This window comes from Nymphalis io, chromosome 7 (assembly GCF_905147045.1).
Source record: "Nymphalis io chromosome 7, ilAglIoxx1.1, whole genome shotgun sequence".
NCBI classification, from domain to species: Eukaryota; Metazoa; Arthropoda; class Insecta; order Lepidoptera; family Nymphalidae; genus Nymphalis; species Nymphalis io.
In genome coordinates, this window is record NC_065894.1 from 3,227,045 (window position 1) to 3,244,670 (window position 17,626).

At 32.0% G+C, this 17,626-nt stretch overlaps 4 protein-coding genes across 11 annotated transcripts in view; 1 reads left to right on the forward strand and 3 right to left on the reverse strand.

Annotated features, from left to right (window-relative positions):
* Window positions 1–17,626, reverse strand: part of LOC126769404 (uncharacterized) — a 368,776-nt gene that overhangs the window by 295,557 nt on the left and 55,593 nt on the right. The gene's annotated exons all lie outside the window — the stretch shown is intronic.
* Window positions 1–17,626, forward strand: part of LOC126769612 (uncharacterized) — a 553,155-nt gene that overhangs the window by 150,139 nt on the left and 385,390 nt on the right. The window lies entirely within an intron of this gene.
* LOC126769644 (uncharacterized) overlaps window positions 1–17,626 on the reverse strand; it is a 180,403-nt gene that overhangs the window by 12,084 nt on the left and 150,693 nt on the right. The gene's annotated exons all lie outside the window — the stretch shown is intronic.
* Window positions 7,983–17,564, reverse strand: LOC126769406 (uncharacterized). Its single transcript, XM_050488165.1, has 8 exons — window positions 17,243–17,564; window positions 16,562–16,772; window positions 15,731–16,090; window positions 14,853–15,038; window positions 14,376–14,497; window positions 11,933–12,094; window positions 10,986–11,156; window positions 7,983–8,771 (listed from the first exon to the last, which is right to left on the reverse strand). Exons 1-8 carry the CDS (start codon window positions 17,429–17,431, stop codon window positions 8,493–8,495), a joined length of 1,680 nt encoding a protein of 559 aa, XP_050344122.1. The 5' UTR covers window positions 17,432–17,564; the 3' UTR covers window positions 7,983–8,492.

Sequence of the window (17,626 nt, forward strand, 5' to 3'; positions counted from 1 at the left end):
AGTGCCCTGTATTGCTGCGTAAATGAATACTTTCAAGATTTAAATAAACCTTAGTAAACATTAAACACGGGAACGTTGAATACTATTAACTATAATGCCGTGTATAATAACATTGTATGAACTTTTTTTTTAAGCGAGACCCTGAATACTATCAAAGTAAAAGCCTGTGAATATTCCATTACTTTGCTAACGCCTCTCTTATTTTGAAAATAAGGTTTGATAATTAATCTACAACGCCACAACACAGGTCAGTCAATACACATGTGACAGAATTTCATCAGAAACATGCAATGATATTGACCTTCAACGACGAGCATGAGGTAAAATATAAACACGTGAAATTAGGCACGTATTAAATCGGTGGTGTTTGACAGATTTCAATCCGCAATCTTGGGCTAAGATTCACATATTCTAACCACTGGGTTGACTCGGTCACTAACAACTTGGAATAAGAAAAAGCGACGTGGAAATACTAAAAGATACTTTAAATACGCGGATAAGAAAATACTATCGAGGGTTAAACGGTGTTACAACAAAAGTTTCTGAACTCTTGTTGACTTTCGAAATAACTTCGGAATCCTATTCAAGAACAAATCCTAAATTCGCGTGGATTCGAAATTGAAATGGGAAATCTTATCGAGAGAATCTATTCGTTTATCATGATTGTATTTCAAAATACAACTTTATATATAAATTGAAATTTAATTGTATTGCCTATTAACTATGTTAGCCAACCACGAGAGCAGAAAATGCAAATAAATAACTTCGACCTTGAATTGACGTGATATGATTGGTCAAGATGTTGAATTATCTATGATTTTCATTATGGATTCGCGAAAAACTCTCGTCTTGAATGTCTGTAAAGTTGATATCGGGAGTTTGGACATGAAATTTAAGTCGATATATGTATATAAGCGAAGTATTTTTATATTATAAATAAAGACATAATAATCAAGAACTTTTTCTAGTACATAATATATATGTAAGTTTTGTTAATCATTGGATTAGAATAAGTTATATAGGAATTGTTGATTGATGACAAAGTGTAACAGCTAAGTTTCTTTTTTCTCGGTATAATTTACATTCAAAACCGGTAAAAATAGCAATAAAAAATGCTTTTGTTGCATCTTAAAGAAATAGAACAACTACGTACAGTTTACGTTGATGGTGAGTTTTTTTACTTAATAAAATACGCAGTTACGCAATAAACAATTGTTGAAAATATTTAATCAAATATAATTTCATCCAATCTCCCTAAAATATCTTTGGATATAACTTAAATGAAAACATACATGATTTTATTATTTTGAAGCGCCTATAGCGGCGGTTTACAGGTCGCTTTGCGTTGTAAGAATCGCAGGTACGATCCTGACATCTTGGGCTATTGTCTTGCCCACTTCTAACTCAAGAGTTACACTTAATTGGAAGGGTACAACAACAATACAATAACAACAATAACAGCCTGTTAATGTCCCACTGCTGGGCTAAGGCCTCCTTTCCCTGTTGAGGAGAAGGTTTGGAGCTTATTCCACCACGCTTCTCCAATGCGGGTTGGTAGAATACACATGTGGCACAATTTCAATGAAATTAGACACATGCTGGTTTCCTCATGATGTTTTCCTTCACCGTCAAGCACGAGATGAATTATAACCACAAATTAAGCACATGAAAATTCAGTGGTGCTAGCCCGGGTTTGAACCCACGATCATCGGTTAAGATTCACGTGTTCTAACCACTACGCTTTATCTAATTGGAAGGGTAAATACGAATATTATTATTTCCTTAAAAACGAGCATTTCTATTGATTTATTATAAAAAAAAACATACAAATGTGTACGATTCTAGTATTGTTTGTTATTTTACCAAGCGTAAGATACCACGAACCGCATTCTTTTATCGGTTTTTGACACTACCAATCGTCCTTTACCCGTACTATAGCAAAACATGTTTTGCATTCTTGTGGCCGAATTTATCGTCATCTCGTTCCTTTTTTAAACGAACAAGATCCGGGTTTTATTTTGGTGAAAAGGGGCAAAGGCCGTAAAAGTTTTTTTTTATTTAATTAGAATATTCCTTATTAAAAATCATTTATTTTCAATTAAGCTGCATATCAATTAACTATTATTAGCCTGATACCAACTTTAAAGAAGTTTGCTGGTGGACTGGTTTCCGAACACAATGTGTGCTCGGTTGAGAAATTATTTAACAAAAAGTATTTTAGTCAGTTAGCTGCATCTTTAGAAACTCACAGGTTAAGATGGAGTGGCTCATTTTGCTGTCAGTCTTGGCATACTTGTCGTGATAAATGTCAGCTATGGCTCGCTTGACTATCCGTACTTGCACTTCTCCCTGATCTTTTCTTTAGCAGCCTTTCTTGGAATGGGACTTTTTTTATATATATCATAGGCGGACGGACAATGGCCGACCTGTCATCACCGTCCATTAGGACCGTAAGAACTACTAATTAACCCTTATATATCTCCTAAGTGCCTCTACCCTTCTAATCGGAACACAACAATACTAAATATTGGTGTTTGGCGGAGAATATGTGTTGAGTGGGTTGTACCTACCCATACGGACTTCCACAAAGCCCTACCCTACCCTACAGAGGGTAGAGTCAAGTCAATTCCATTTTTAGATTTACCCTTTGACCTTAGATTTTACCATGCCTTTTTAAATAAAAATAGTTCATCGTCGACACACCTTATCAATCATTTATTTTATTTTACAAGCGTATTGTTTAATAATAGTCAACAAAAATTATGCAATCAATATTGTGTCAAAATTAAATGCTATCCTGAGTACATAAATTGGTATCGTGTGTTTGTTTTTTTTGTCAGCTTTCTGAATAAATATTTCTCTGATTGCATATAGATATAATAATAAATCTGCGATATTCTAAATGAATAATTAGTTCAACAGCATTACCGGTTCGAGTTTTTATTTGGAGTTGTTTGCTATGAACTTATTCCTATATCATAAAACTTAGCTCTGGCGAGGTTATTTTGTTTTTCTTTTTTGTGTTCAGTAATCTTGTTTTTCCGAGACACACTCTCACACATTAAAAACAATATTACAAGAAAAATATTTTAAATACATGCTTTATGTATAATAAACGCTTTACCCGCGAAATCACACAAATTCCAACAGCTTTTTCTTTAAAAATAAAGGGTTTTTTATAGAAACTTGCATCCCTTTTATTGATTACTTTAGAGATTACATTTTCAAAAATCCTTTGTAAGTATGTACGTATGTCAGTAGCCCCAGTAGTGTGAGCTGTGCGTCGATTTGTCAGTTAGTTATTCTTTTAGTTATATAGATAGATTATAAGAACTATTTATATATAATTCAAAAGTTACTAAGTACTTTTATAAATATCAGAATAATGTTCGTTGAACCGGATTGAACCGGATGAAGGTCGCGGATTGGAATACGAAAATTCTTACTTATATAATCCACAGTGGAACAACTTGGAAGTAAAAGTTCCAAATATCTCCTTATCCGTGGGACATTAAGTCCAACGTAGCATTTATTTAGATACAGGATTTAGTTCCGTTTCTTTTATTCTTATAAATAAAATACAATAATTAACTTCCAAATAATAATAATCATCTAAATAAACATAATCTATACCTTGTCTTAATAAACAGACTGTATTTACATTTTTATATATAATATTAAATTTTCCTTCTTCGCGTATCTTTTGCAATCATAATTAAGTGTGAAATCTTTATTTACATATATTTATTAAATAAATCAACAACATATCAAGGAAAAAGACGATAAGCTGTTATAAACCTGATATTAGAATAGGTAGTACACATTGAACAATTTAAATGAATATAAATAACTTTTTATTTCGTAATCATGACCAATTTTTATTACGAGTCAACATATTATAAATTTTGTCGCAACAAACAGGACGTTTATATATACTATAAAGGTAGACAATATAATATAATAAATATAACTTTTTATTTTCGTTAAATACATTCCTTAAAATACAATATTAAACGAGATTCCTTTAATGATTATTACATTCATAAATATTTCAAAACAAGACGTGTATACAACTCGTAAATTGGAATGTCAAATCTCAAACGAAATATCCAACGCAATATATGTACTCGTATATACCTCTATATGTGTGGATGTTGTTCAACGTATGTATTCCCACACTAATAAAAACATCAGTTACGGAATTAAAAATTGTTTTTGTAAACGAGAACTCTACAATTTTATACCATAATATTATTATAAAGTAAGTCTCTATCAAAAACAGGTTGAAGTTTTAAATATTTCAGATGCATAATCTTTCTATATCCATCTAATTGCCACGGCTATAAGTGCCCAAGTGTGTGTACAAACACAAACACATTAACCTCTAACTTATAATTCGTTGAAACGGTTATCTGACAAAATCGAAGAGATCAAGCGCTGGATGGCTTTACGTGTTTTTTGAAGCGTGCAAGTATAGCAATGTCAACTTGCGGACTCCGAGCTCATACAGAGAATTTTTGATAAAAAAACTCTATAACTTTTTTATTGGGGTTTAAACCCAGGACCTCGGGGTCTGTGGCCTTATATATAGCCACTAGACCAACGAGGCAGTTAATGTCGCACATATAATTGAATGAATCTGTTATCTGACAAAATTGGAGAGATCAGACACTGTATGGCTTTACGTGCTTTTTGAAGCATGCAAGTATAACACCGTCAACTTACTGACTCCGAGCTGATCCTGAGAATTAGAGAATAAAAAAAACATCAAAAAAACTGCGCTGCGATGCGACGCGATGCGAATATTTCTAAAAGATATATTCTAAGTTAATTTTAATATATTATACTATCTATTTTATTATTAAATCACAATGATTTTATTAATATTAAATAAAACCAAAATTAAAATAAATATAAGAATAACATTGATTCCGAAAAAAAGTTATAGTAAAAAATCCTTTAAGAAATTCCATGCAAATGGAGTTACGAAAATACCTCGTTAAAATACACATACGTTTAAAACATCGAAGTCGCAAAAAGAAACAAATATTTATCAAACAAATGTATTTTTTTATAGAATAAGAAGGCGGACGAGCATATGGGCCACCTGATGGTAAGTGGTCACCAACGTCCATAGACATTGGCATTGTATGAAATATTAACCATCGCTTACATCACCAATGCGCCAACAACCTTGGAATGTTATGTCCCTTGTGCCTGTAATTACACTGTTTATTTTTTATGGTATTCTCATTATAAAAAAGTCTTTAAAGTAGAGAGAGAACATAGTAATTTAAATCATATATGAAGTGCTACATTCCTAACTAGATTATTAAAATAATCTGTAATAAGGAGTAATATTCCCGTTACAGTTTAGATGGATCAATAGTCTATAAGATTTTCCACGTGTATTATTGTTTTTAATTGTGTCAGAGGAATCATTAATTACCCAGAATTTATTAAAATTCCGCTCTCATTATTACCAGGGCATTTATATTTGTACATAAATTATTTTAAGTGATTTGCATTTCAATATCACTTTACTGGCTTTGTGCAAAGCTCGTCTAGGTAGGTACCACCCATTCATTAAGGTGGCCCATATGCTTGTCCTATACCATAAAAAAATAAATCAAGAAATTTTATGCGATTAAACAATATAAATATGAATTGACTTATACGGTATTAGGGGTTGTTCATTAATCACGTGATCTTTCTCTCACAAGACTCACATATGGAATCTTACTACACCCTCATTCCTCACTACCCATTCTCCTAGACTCCAATACTAATTAATGAATATCCGGTCTCATCTATTACATTTATATAATCCATTTTAATCCAAGAGATTATCACAAAGATAGCGTCGCCTCTAAATCAAACGTGAAAGTAAAATATTGTATCAAAATAGAATAACGTAAGTCAATTGTCAACATTTCACGATTTATACGAAGAGAATTACAGAATAAGAATGCAGAATATACATAAACATTTAATATAAGTACATAAATGTCTCATGTCTCATATTAAAAATATCAACCTTAACCTTCTTCATAATTAAAATTCCTAATATTTATTTATTTCTTGCTTTTTTCTTTATATAACTTGAGTTTTTTCCTTAACCACATAGAAGACATGCCATTAAAACATATCGTAAATTAAAACTGTCTACATTTAAGATAATAAACAAATTATAATAAGAAAGAATTCTAAGATTCCAGAATGGAATGCAAACGATGGCGCCACCGACTGGAAAACCTAATAAAAATTCAACAACGGCGCTTAAAAATTATATGATGATATAAATAACTTATTTTGTTTACAATGTTTTTTTTATATAAAATTATGTATATTATTGAATTCCAATAAAATCCAAAATAAATAACCGCTTGTTTTTTATTATTACATTTTTATTTTAATCAGTAATCCCGAAATGAACATTTTTGGCAATAATTTATTTATGCCATTTAAAATATATGTCTAAGCGTATATTACAAAGTTTTCTTTTACCTCACCTGTTGGGACGTGTGTTTTAAATGTTAGATGTTGGAACTGAATTATAAACCAGTTCCACTGAACCAATTGAGATGAAATTGTTCACACACTTTTGACGTTGGTGACCAAATTAGGTGTGTGGTTTAAGCAAATGTTTGGTAAATATGTTCACCATTTCTCCAAAGCGATTTGAATGCTTTAAACTGCGTTACCTTTTTTTTCAAATATTATCAAGAAAATTCATCATTATCATATGCCTCTTTACATTAATACATATACATAAATACAAATGATAAAAAATTACAATAATTACAGTAAGATTTCATGGTAATTAAAAATATCGAAACAAGTCGAAGGATTTGTAAATGATGCTATATAAAAAAATACTAACGCCACACAAAAATATTAAGCATCATCATCGTATATATAATTCACACAAGTGCTAACCTAAAGTATTACGCATAATTTTTCAAAGTTACATCAAGTTATTTCGTTATTACTCGCACAAAATATCACAAAATTCCATACTTACTCATATGTTTCATGTTCACAGCAAACGAAACTAATTATTATACAACCTTAATGAACACATAAAATACATTCAACTATTAGACAAACATCTGTTGCTATAAATTAAAGTTAATTTATTAAAAAGCTGTTAAAATATTGTAACGAATTTGAATCGTTAATAATAATTAATTGTTTGTTCATTAATGATAGTTAATACTCTATCTATTTCCACTATTTAAAAAGTCGTTTTTGTCTGAATTCTATCGAGCATCATTATCCAAAATCTATATTTATTACATTTTCTTCACTTCTTTATTCCATTTGTACCGTCCTTAAAATTAAACTATAACTAACCGTAAACGTGATTTGTGGATACATATGGCTTTTTTTATAGAATTGGTAGGCGGACGAGCATATGGGCCACCTGGTGGTATGTGGTCACCAACGCCCATAGACATTGGCTTTGGAAGAAATGTTAACCATCGCTTACATCGCCAATGCTTCACCAACCTTGAGAACTAAGATGTTATGTCCCTTGTACCTGTAATTACACTGACTCACTCACCCTACAAACCGGAACACTATAATACCAAGTATCTGATGAGTGGGTAACACCTATTCAGACGAGCTTGCACAAAACCCTACCATCAGTAACTGAATTTTATACGACCTGTTGCTGGCCCAAATGGCCTCGACAGCGTCACTGAGCAGGTCTTAAGGTATTTAAAAGAATCAGGACAGAACAAGCGTATCCTAAGGCGTGAGGCCGTACGTTGCTTACAACTCACATATAACAATCACACCTAAAATGTTTTAGTATGTACGAGAATTTTAATTAAAACAATTAATCTAATAAAAATTTATATTTCAATAAATTAAGAATATACATAAATACTAAAATGATTTTTTAACTAACTTCAAAAATAATCTATTTTTCTGATCTATTTTTATCAATAGGATATTAATGGTTCCATTAAAAATATACACACATTCTGGGTGGAAAACTATGAGCTCCTTTAGATTTTAAAAGCATAGGTAAACTAGAGCTATAAATTCTTTATTCAAAAGGCCGCGCATTTATACCGCAAATCGAATATTTTTATCTGAACGTAGCTATCGATCAGACGGTGAAAACATAATATATTCTCATGAGGTGCTGCCCAATTTAAGCAACGCAAATCGAAGGCTTATCCATACTTACACTTACAAACTATATACTTAATCAACCAAATGGGAATAGATAAGGAAAATAATAAGACGTTGTTTTTTAACGTTCTGATTTCTAATAATATTATAAGGGCTTGTATGAAGGTAAATGGGCATTTACCTTCATACATTTACAATCAATTATACAGCTTATGTTAGCAGTTGGGACGCTATAGTACATGGAATCGAAGCTGCGGCTTTTATATCACTAGGCGACTCAAAAACAAATGCTCTATTGACCCTTTATAAGGATTTTTACTTCCTCCTCGATTTTAAAATGACACTTAGTGCAACAATCTCCTCAAGACCTTACCAGTCGAATTCTTAGGTATGGTGTCGATAAAAACTACTTCTTTTAATTTTTTAAATGGAGCTACTTTATCGCTAACATGTTCCATTATTTCTTTCTCGGTGACATTAAATCCTTTATTTAATACTACAAAAGCTTTAGGTTTTTCCCCGGTTTTCTCATCTGGTACTCCAATTACTGCGACATCAAATACAGCCGGGTGCTCCTTGATAACGTTTTCCAGTTCAGCTGGAGGAACTTGGTAAGCGTTAACCTGTAACAAAAAAATATAATAATAATATATTTCTTATTTTCCATTGAAATAATGAAAGTGTATATGTTTATACTGATATTATAAAGCTATAAGATTTGATTTTTTGAATGTTTGCTTGTTATGTATAAACTCAAAAATTACTAAACCGATTTAAAAAAATATTTCACCTACAGAAAGCTTCATTATCAGCGAGTAACATAGGCTGTATTTGATTTTCAAAAAAAAGTAGAGATGCCTACGAAAATTGCAGTAATGTAACCCAAGACATTTTTCCTATTAAATATCAAATAAAAATCGGAGATAAATAATTGTTCAACCCGGACGAAGCCGGGTCGGGCCGTTAGTAACTAATATATTTGAAAGGACATCGTACTTTACATTTGTAAATACAAAAGATTCGATCTTTCACGAACATGAGAAAGGCCGTTTATATATGTGTGTGATTTACTACGTGATTAATAATAATTGATGTACTGAATTGACTTATTTAGCCGAAAGCGAAGTTCAAAATCGCTTTGACAATAATGTATACTGCACTTTATCTAACCCCCGTGTTAAGCTTTTACCTTACTTATAAACCTTGGCACTTGAGACATGTAACCGACTTCTTACAACGTCTGATCTAAGACTTTTCTTAATACACAAATTTCCGCAGACATATTCCATGCCTTGCTGTCTCTTCTATGGCTTTGTTTAACTTTATTTTCGATGTTGCTGTATGTTTTACTTCCAGGTAGGATCAAACCAAATTATAGGCTGATCTAAGAGATTATATTTCATTACTCAGAACAATATAAACAAACATTAATATTGCTGTTTTTCATGTTTATTAATTTATTTAAAATTTATACAATTACACAGAAATCTTTATTTTAAATATAAAAAATATGAATAGTAAATTGATAACGATGAATAATATTTCCTGGAAATAATTTTATGGCATAATCCTTCTATGAAATTATTGAATGTATTCTCGTAATCTACGGAACAAAGATATTTATAGTTTGGTGTAAATAAATGAATTTTATATTTTTTAAATATCATATTTATTAATTTTAAGAATTGTTTAATTAAAAATCGAACATCGACTGAAAGTCATTATATTACGGAGTATAATGTTTTTTTTTATTATTGTGATGTACGTTAGTAAAGATTTTTATTTAGATGGTATAAATTGTCGGATGAAAAGAAATGCCTAAATGCAAAAAGAATATCCTCATGATATTCTTTACAAAATTATTTATTATGCTTACCACTGAGACGTGTTATATGTTAATACATATTATACGTTATTATTTATTCAGTACGTTAAATACAAAAATATTGCTTTAGAAATATGTTCTACCGAAAAACCTTGTTGTGTCCTTATCTCTTACAATATTTGCTTTACTTAAATTTTACATAACTAGTTTCCGTTGGCGGTATCGTTCGCGTGTTGGAGGGGGGCAGGTTTTAGGCATAAAAAGTAGGTTTTCCTTGCGATTCAAGCTTGCTTCATAAATTTTGCATCAAAGTCGGTTTGGTGGCCTAGCAGTTAAAGCGTAATAGATATACAGATACTTTCGCATTCATAATGTTATTATTATAGATTATAATAACGTCACAGCGGCCATGTTTACAGAGAAAAACCAACTGTGCAGAAAATGTTGTAATTTTCTGCACAGTTTGTGTCTGTTATTATAAGTGAACCTGCACTTTCTTCAAGTAAAGGAGATAGCGATTCATAATCTGATGGGACGGCAATCTGACACGATTGTAGATAAATCAGGTGTCAACTTCAAAATTGCTGCGACTAAGAATTTATAGATATAAGAAATACATGAAGCAAAAGGTAAACAATGTATACCCACTGCTGACCTCTTTAGCTAAAGCCTTTTTTTTCTTTTTTTTTAAAGCTGAAAAAACGCGTTACGCGTTTCCCCCACGGGAATAGTGGTATGCGGGGCTCGCCGGTGTGCAAGGCGCCGAGTGCGCCCCGAACATTGGAATACCCACTAAAAAACCAGCGGTATCCTTTCCGTCTTAACGAGGAGCGCCACGGGATCGCTTTCGCATGCTACCGTGTGTTAGGCTAAAGCCTCCTCAACCTTTTAATAAGAAGTTTATTATTATTATACTCCAATGCGAGTATTAAATAAAATGTTTGAGATTTTTAATACAATTAGACTCATGGATCACCCCACGATGTACAAATGAATACCATATAATAAATACCTTTATAATTTCCTTTAATCTGTCCGCTATAACTACAGACCCATCTTCATTGATCTTTACCAAATCACCAGTTCTTAACCATTCCTTTTCAACAAAGGCTTGCTCATTAGCTTCTGGGTTGTTCTTATAACCTTTCGTTACATTTGGCCCTTTTATTAACAATTCACCAAGCTGTAAATCAAAATTTCAATCATATCTCATATGTAGGTGTTGTGAATTTATAATATTAGTCATTGTGAAAAAGTAATTGTCTTTATTTGGTTTGGTTTGGTTGATCGTTACTTTTATTACGTCACCTGATGGTAAGTGGTCAACACCGCCCTTAGACATTAGCGCGGTAAGAAATATTAACAATTTCCTACATCACCAAGGAAGTTTCGAGGTTCGTCATCAACCTTTGGATTAACTAAAAAATTATGTACCTTGTTCCTGTTATAACACTGGCTCACTTACCCTTCAAACCGGAACACAAAAATACTAAGTGTTGTTATTCAGTACAGTATTGTTGTGTTCCAGTTTGAATGGTGACAAATGACATAACACCTTAGTTTCCAAGGTCGTTGGAGCATTGGTGATGTAAGGAACAGTTATCATTTCTTTCAGAGCCAATATCTATGGGCGCTGTTGATCACTTATCACCATGTATCCAAAACCAGTAGGTTCATATTGATTATTTTTTGTTCTTATTCTTCTTCTTCTTATTCTACTATTCTCTTCTACTCCCAAATTCTTTCAGGTGATAAAGTTTCCTGCTTTTGCCCAATGGTAAATCAATATTAACTTAATGTTTATGAATTTAAAATATATCGAATCAAATTTCATTGTTCACACGTATTGCAATTTATAACATGGGCCGAAAGTTTGTTTATACAATCAGTTTAAAGAAAATAAAATATTGAGCAAGAAGCATAGAAAAATATTTAAAAAGGGAGAACTAAATAGATTACCTCATTTGGACCCAAATTATTCAATTGATTATTAACGACACGGATTTCACAGTTTGATAATGCGAACCCAACGGAGGTGTAATCCTTGAAATTTAAAGGTGGCGCTAGAGCCATCGGCGACGTCTCTGTTAGTCCATAAATATGGCTGAATTGTATGTCGTGCTGCAATAGAAAAAATATATATTTAAATTATTTAAAACAATACTCCATTGTAAAGCATATTAATAAAAGAGTAAGACGATTTTAGATTTTTTTACTTATATTAAAGATCTTACAGTAACAGCCCGTTAATGTCCCACTGCTGGGCTAAGGCCGCCTATCCCTTTTGAGGAGAAGGTTTGGAGCTTATTCCACCACGCTGCTCCAATGCGGGTTGGTAGAATACACATGTGGCATAATTTCAATGAAATTAGACACATGCTGGTTTCCTCACGATGTTTTCCTTCACCGTAAAGCACGAGATGAATTATAAACACAAATTAAGCACATGAAAATACACTGGTGCTTGCCCGGGTTTGAACCCACGATCATCGGTTAAGATTCACGCGTTCTAACCACTAGGCCATCTCGGCATTAAAGATCTTATTTGTAGATATTTTGCGAAAAACGCCTGTTCAAAAATGTGAGCAATATCTTAATGTATTTATTGTCTAAAATAAAAAATACGTGAAGCAGAGGTCAAAGTTCAAAAACCAAAAATTCGTATTGTATATCACGTATGAAATTACTGAATATTTACTAAATAAGTTTCACCACAACCACCATTAAACTATATGAAGTTATACCTTATTAGTATATATATTATACCTTATTAGCTCCACCCATTTTTTACAAATAAATAAGAATTAACAAATAAAAGTAAAATAATAATTAAGCCTGATATCGGATGGATAGCGAAGGTAAAAGGTCCTTAAAAAAAAGCTCGAAATCCAAAAGGGTCGTGATATTGCTTTTTAAATTACATTTTAAATACTTTTCATATATTTTAATTAATTGTTAAATAACTTGTTATTGTTAGGGCTTATGTGAAACTTATTTTGTTACCAAATGTTTATTTACTATATTATGCTGTATGTGTCCCAAATAAATAAATAAATATGTCAGAAAATGAAATGCGACATTAACTAATAATCATAACATTTCAATAATACACGCACCAAAATAGTATATCACCATAAGTCGATTGTCAAGATTATTCGGGTGAGTAATGAAGTGAGTTCTTACAGAATAGCACTGTAGATTACAAAAAGATAGGTAATGACAAAAAGAATCGCTCGTTTGTCTCGATTGTAGGAGAATGTGAATGCCGGACATAACAGAATATAGAAGACGCGGACTTGCGTAAAAATAAATTGTATTTATGCATACTAGTAGACATATAGAACTTTAAAACAATTATCTGAAGATATTTAAAGATTATAATAATATACCTGCTTTATAAGAGTATTGCTCTTTTGATTGATTCGCTGTAAAAGTTTTTTATTCAAATTATTTTTTACAAAAATATCGCGAGTTATAGCCCTCATTGTACAATCTCGAGGTTGATAGCTTCTATTTTATCAAAGTTATTCGACCTTTGTTTTATTATATTTAGATAATTATAAAGTACATTAATATGGTTGTTGCTTTTATTTGATTCTTACTAGCGTACATCACAATCAGGTCCCACTGCTGGGTACAGACATCCTGTCCTCTTGAGGAGACTCTATAGAAATAGATAGGTGGACAGGTATAAGTGCCACCAGATGGTATGTGATCGACACCACATATAGGCATTGGCACCGTAAAAAATTACAACCACTCCAATAACCAATGCGCCACCAATCTTGGAAACTTAGATGTTATGTCTCTTGCGCCTGTGGTTACACTGCCTAACTCACCCTTCCATTTGGAAAGTAACAATACTATTGCTGTTTTGCGATAGAATATCTGATTAGAGGTGGTGCCTACACAGATGAGCTTACACAAAGCCCTAGCACCAGTGAAATCGGGCTTATTCCCACACGCTGTTCCCATGGCTTTTAGTGAGACACATATTGTTGGAATCACTTTCAACACTTTAGGTTTATTTAGGATATTTTCCTTCATCCCCGAGCACAGGATTAATTATAAACCTCGAACCCACAATCTTCGATTTAGATTGACGTATTCGATCTACTAGACCTTATGTTCTTTTGTTTTTGCGTATACAACAAGACAAAACTAACATTTAGCCATGATATTTATTTCCTCATCTTCCAAATTTATGGTACCATTTATCGAGCCAGATTAAGAAACACATTAAAAGATAGCTTACATTTTTTTCTTTTTTTATAAGCGCTTCTTACAATGAAGCTACGTGAAGCACTGAACCCATCTCGATGAGACTAGATCTTCACACAATGCGATATTTACATGGTATACATAATGAAAACACATATAAATACACAAATGGTATACTTACATTAACTTTATTTAGAAATTGCTCGATGTCAGCCATCGGTGTTGGCGCAGCGCCCACAAAAACATTTTTTAATTTAGTAAAATGTTTGGAATTCACTTCAGAATTAGTCGCCAGAAAAAGAACTAGAATATATATATTTTTTTAATTAATTGTGGAAATTTAACTTCTTTTAAACGTGTCTAAAAAAAATTTGAAAATTAGCAATAGCTAGTGATGGATTTCTAAATAGGCTAGCTTACTTCTTCTTTTTCACACATGTATTCTGTCTGTGTGTTATCACAGGTGGTATTTTTAATTGTTAATAACAAATTATAAATCTAAGAAATATTAAGTATATTAATTTAATGTTAATTCAAATTTTAAAATTTTGTTTCTATATTTTCGAATTAATTTGAATCTGGAATTTCGAGCCACATTAGCTAGTGTTACTAAAATGGTAAAATATTAGTTCTTAAATTAAAAGTAACAATCACTTACCTGTTGGTGGAACTAAGGACAGTGTAGTAAAATCATATTTCTCCAATGTGTTTACAAAGATATCCGACTGGAATTTCGGTAAAGTGACCAATTTCATTCCAACAGATAGTTTATGTATCAGAACAACGCATAGACCGTAAGAATGAAACATTGGTAAATATGACAGAATTGTGTCTTGGTTCGAGTCTGTAATTGAAAACAAAACAGTTTTATAATACATATGCAAATTTACTTAAATAAATCTTCTCGTTTTGTCTTCATTTGAATGGTTAATAATTGTTTGTGTAACGTCTCCACTACTCAACTGTTCATCATGAAATTTCATTTATTAGACGTACAGAAGAGGACATGCGGTACCTAAGACCTACGGACCCCCTCACGCCCGGGAATCTCGTATATAATAAATGACATTCACTTTTTGAGTTTTATACAAAAAAATCCATATAACAATATTTTATTAATATTAAGGGAGTAAAGAAAAAAGTAAACGCCTGTAAATAGAAATATATTTGTTTCCCCAAAAAAATTATGAACTTGATAATTATGGTTGATCTAGAGCAATATACAGCTCAGTGTATAATAACATAGTATATAAATATCAGGTGCTGGATATTCCAGCTAGGCTAATTCAATAACCTGAGTCATGTCCCCTAAAATAGTTAAAATCGAAATACATCAGAAATATTGCCTAGGTTAATTTCAAATATTACAAATATCGAACAATTATTCAACTGCTGGGCTAAGGCCAGAAAAAGGCTAAGTGCTTATACCACCCCACCGCTCCAATACGATGAGAAATTAATTTAGTTTAATTATTGTATATAAATACATTCAAATAATAATGTAATACATTCAAATTAAATAAACAAAATACTCACCAGTTGTGTCGTTGAACATTTTTATTTCACTTGAATTAAGTTGTTCAGAGTTCGCAATGACATTTCTATGCGTTAATTCTACTCCTTTAGGGAGTCCTGTTGTTCCACTCGAATATAAAAGAAGTGACACATCGCCTTTATTACATTTGACTTCTTTCAAAATGTTTAAATCTATGTTATTATCATCAACAAGTTCTTTAAAAGACACAGTGTCTTCTAGTCGATTCTCGTCAACATCCACAATGATTATGGGTACATTTAATTTACATTTTATTAAAGCATCTTTTATTATTGGTGCGGTGTCTCGAACAGCGATGAATATTTTCGGATGTGACATTTGTATTTGCCTTGCAATTTCATCTTAAAAAAAACACTTATTTTATATAAAATAATATTATTTCCAACCTAATGTTTAGTAGGTAAGTAAGGAATTTCAAGCGAAGTAAATGTTTAATAAATATATAGGAAATACACAAAGCGGTAAAATTACATTAAAATAGAAGAATATTAGAAATGAACAAATTTTAATTAATTACTAATATTCCTTTTGACCCCTCAATTAAGCGGATAGCTTGAGTTAAATTATTGAGTTAAGAGTGTGGACAACAATAGCAGGGTCAGAATCAAACTTGCAAATTTTACGTCGCTAGGTGGCCCGAAAACCATTGCGCTCAAAATGAAAATTCAAAGGTGCTTGCCCGGTCTGACCCCTCAATCTTCGTTTAAGATTCAGATTTTCTAACTACTCTATTTTATATATATCTATTTTATATATTTTATATATATAATATGGGCTACCTCAGCTTTTGATAAGTACGAGTTAAAACTTACAAGCAGTGTAAACAGGGTTTAATGTTGTAACTAAACCGCCGGCTGTTAGTGTACCGAGAATAACGATAGGATATTCGGGCATATTTGGAAGCATTACAGCAATTGCGTCACCGTCTTGAATTTTAAATTTTCTTCGCAAATTCGCACCAAGGGCTCGGGATTGACGGTATAGCTGTTGGTATGTGTAACTTCTATCAGTTATTCCGCAAACCTGCAAGCATTCGAAGATATGTGTGTATGTTTCTAGGTGGTAGCACTTTGGAAGTCCGTTCTGGGTGGGAACTTCCCATACAATGCATGCATGCAATAACATGAACGCAATAATAATTGCGTTCATGTTTGAAGCGTGAGTGAGCCAGTGTAACTGCATTGATAACATAACCTCCCATTCTGAAGCGGTTAGAGTAAAATTATATTATTTTCAGCCCCTAGCCTCGGTGCCTTGTAGGCCTAGGCTATAAATCCGGGGCTGAAGGTATTTTTTTATTGACGATGGAAGGGTTGGTTAATATTTCTTACAGTACATATGGACTAGACTACCGTACGAGGTACGACGTATTTAAATTAAAAAAAAAATGCTTTAGAATTTAATACAGTAATTAAACTAATAAAATGAACATAATTAACAAACGTCAAAAACAAATACAAAATGTTAGACAGTAATGACCAAAAATTACTTACCACGGCCTTTTTTTTTGACCATCTCCCCAAGTTCCTCCACATGTAATCACAGATCGGCATATCTGGTATCACCACGTCTTTGTACGGCGACTTTACGACTTTTTCTATATTCCAGAGATGTTTTGTCCTTTTATTAATCGAAAAGATTACCTTTTCAAAAACTCGACACTTAATTCTTATCGGGATCATTGTTCTAATCGTAAAGAAATTCACTAATCGAATTTATTTATTATATTTATACAGAAACGTTTTTAAGTCAACGGTATTGTGACTGATTGTTATTGAAGCGTCTAAATGCCAACGCATTCCAATAAGAAGCGGCAAATCGAATGGCGATCTGAATAAATAAAGCTATTGCTTTATTTAGTATGTATGTTTAAATGT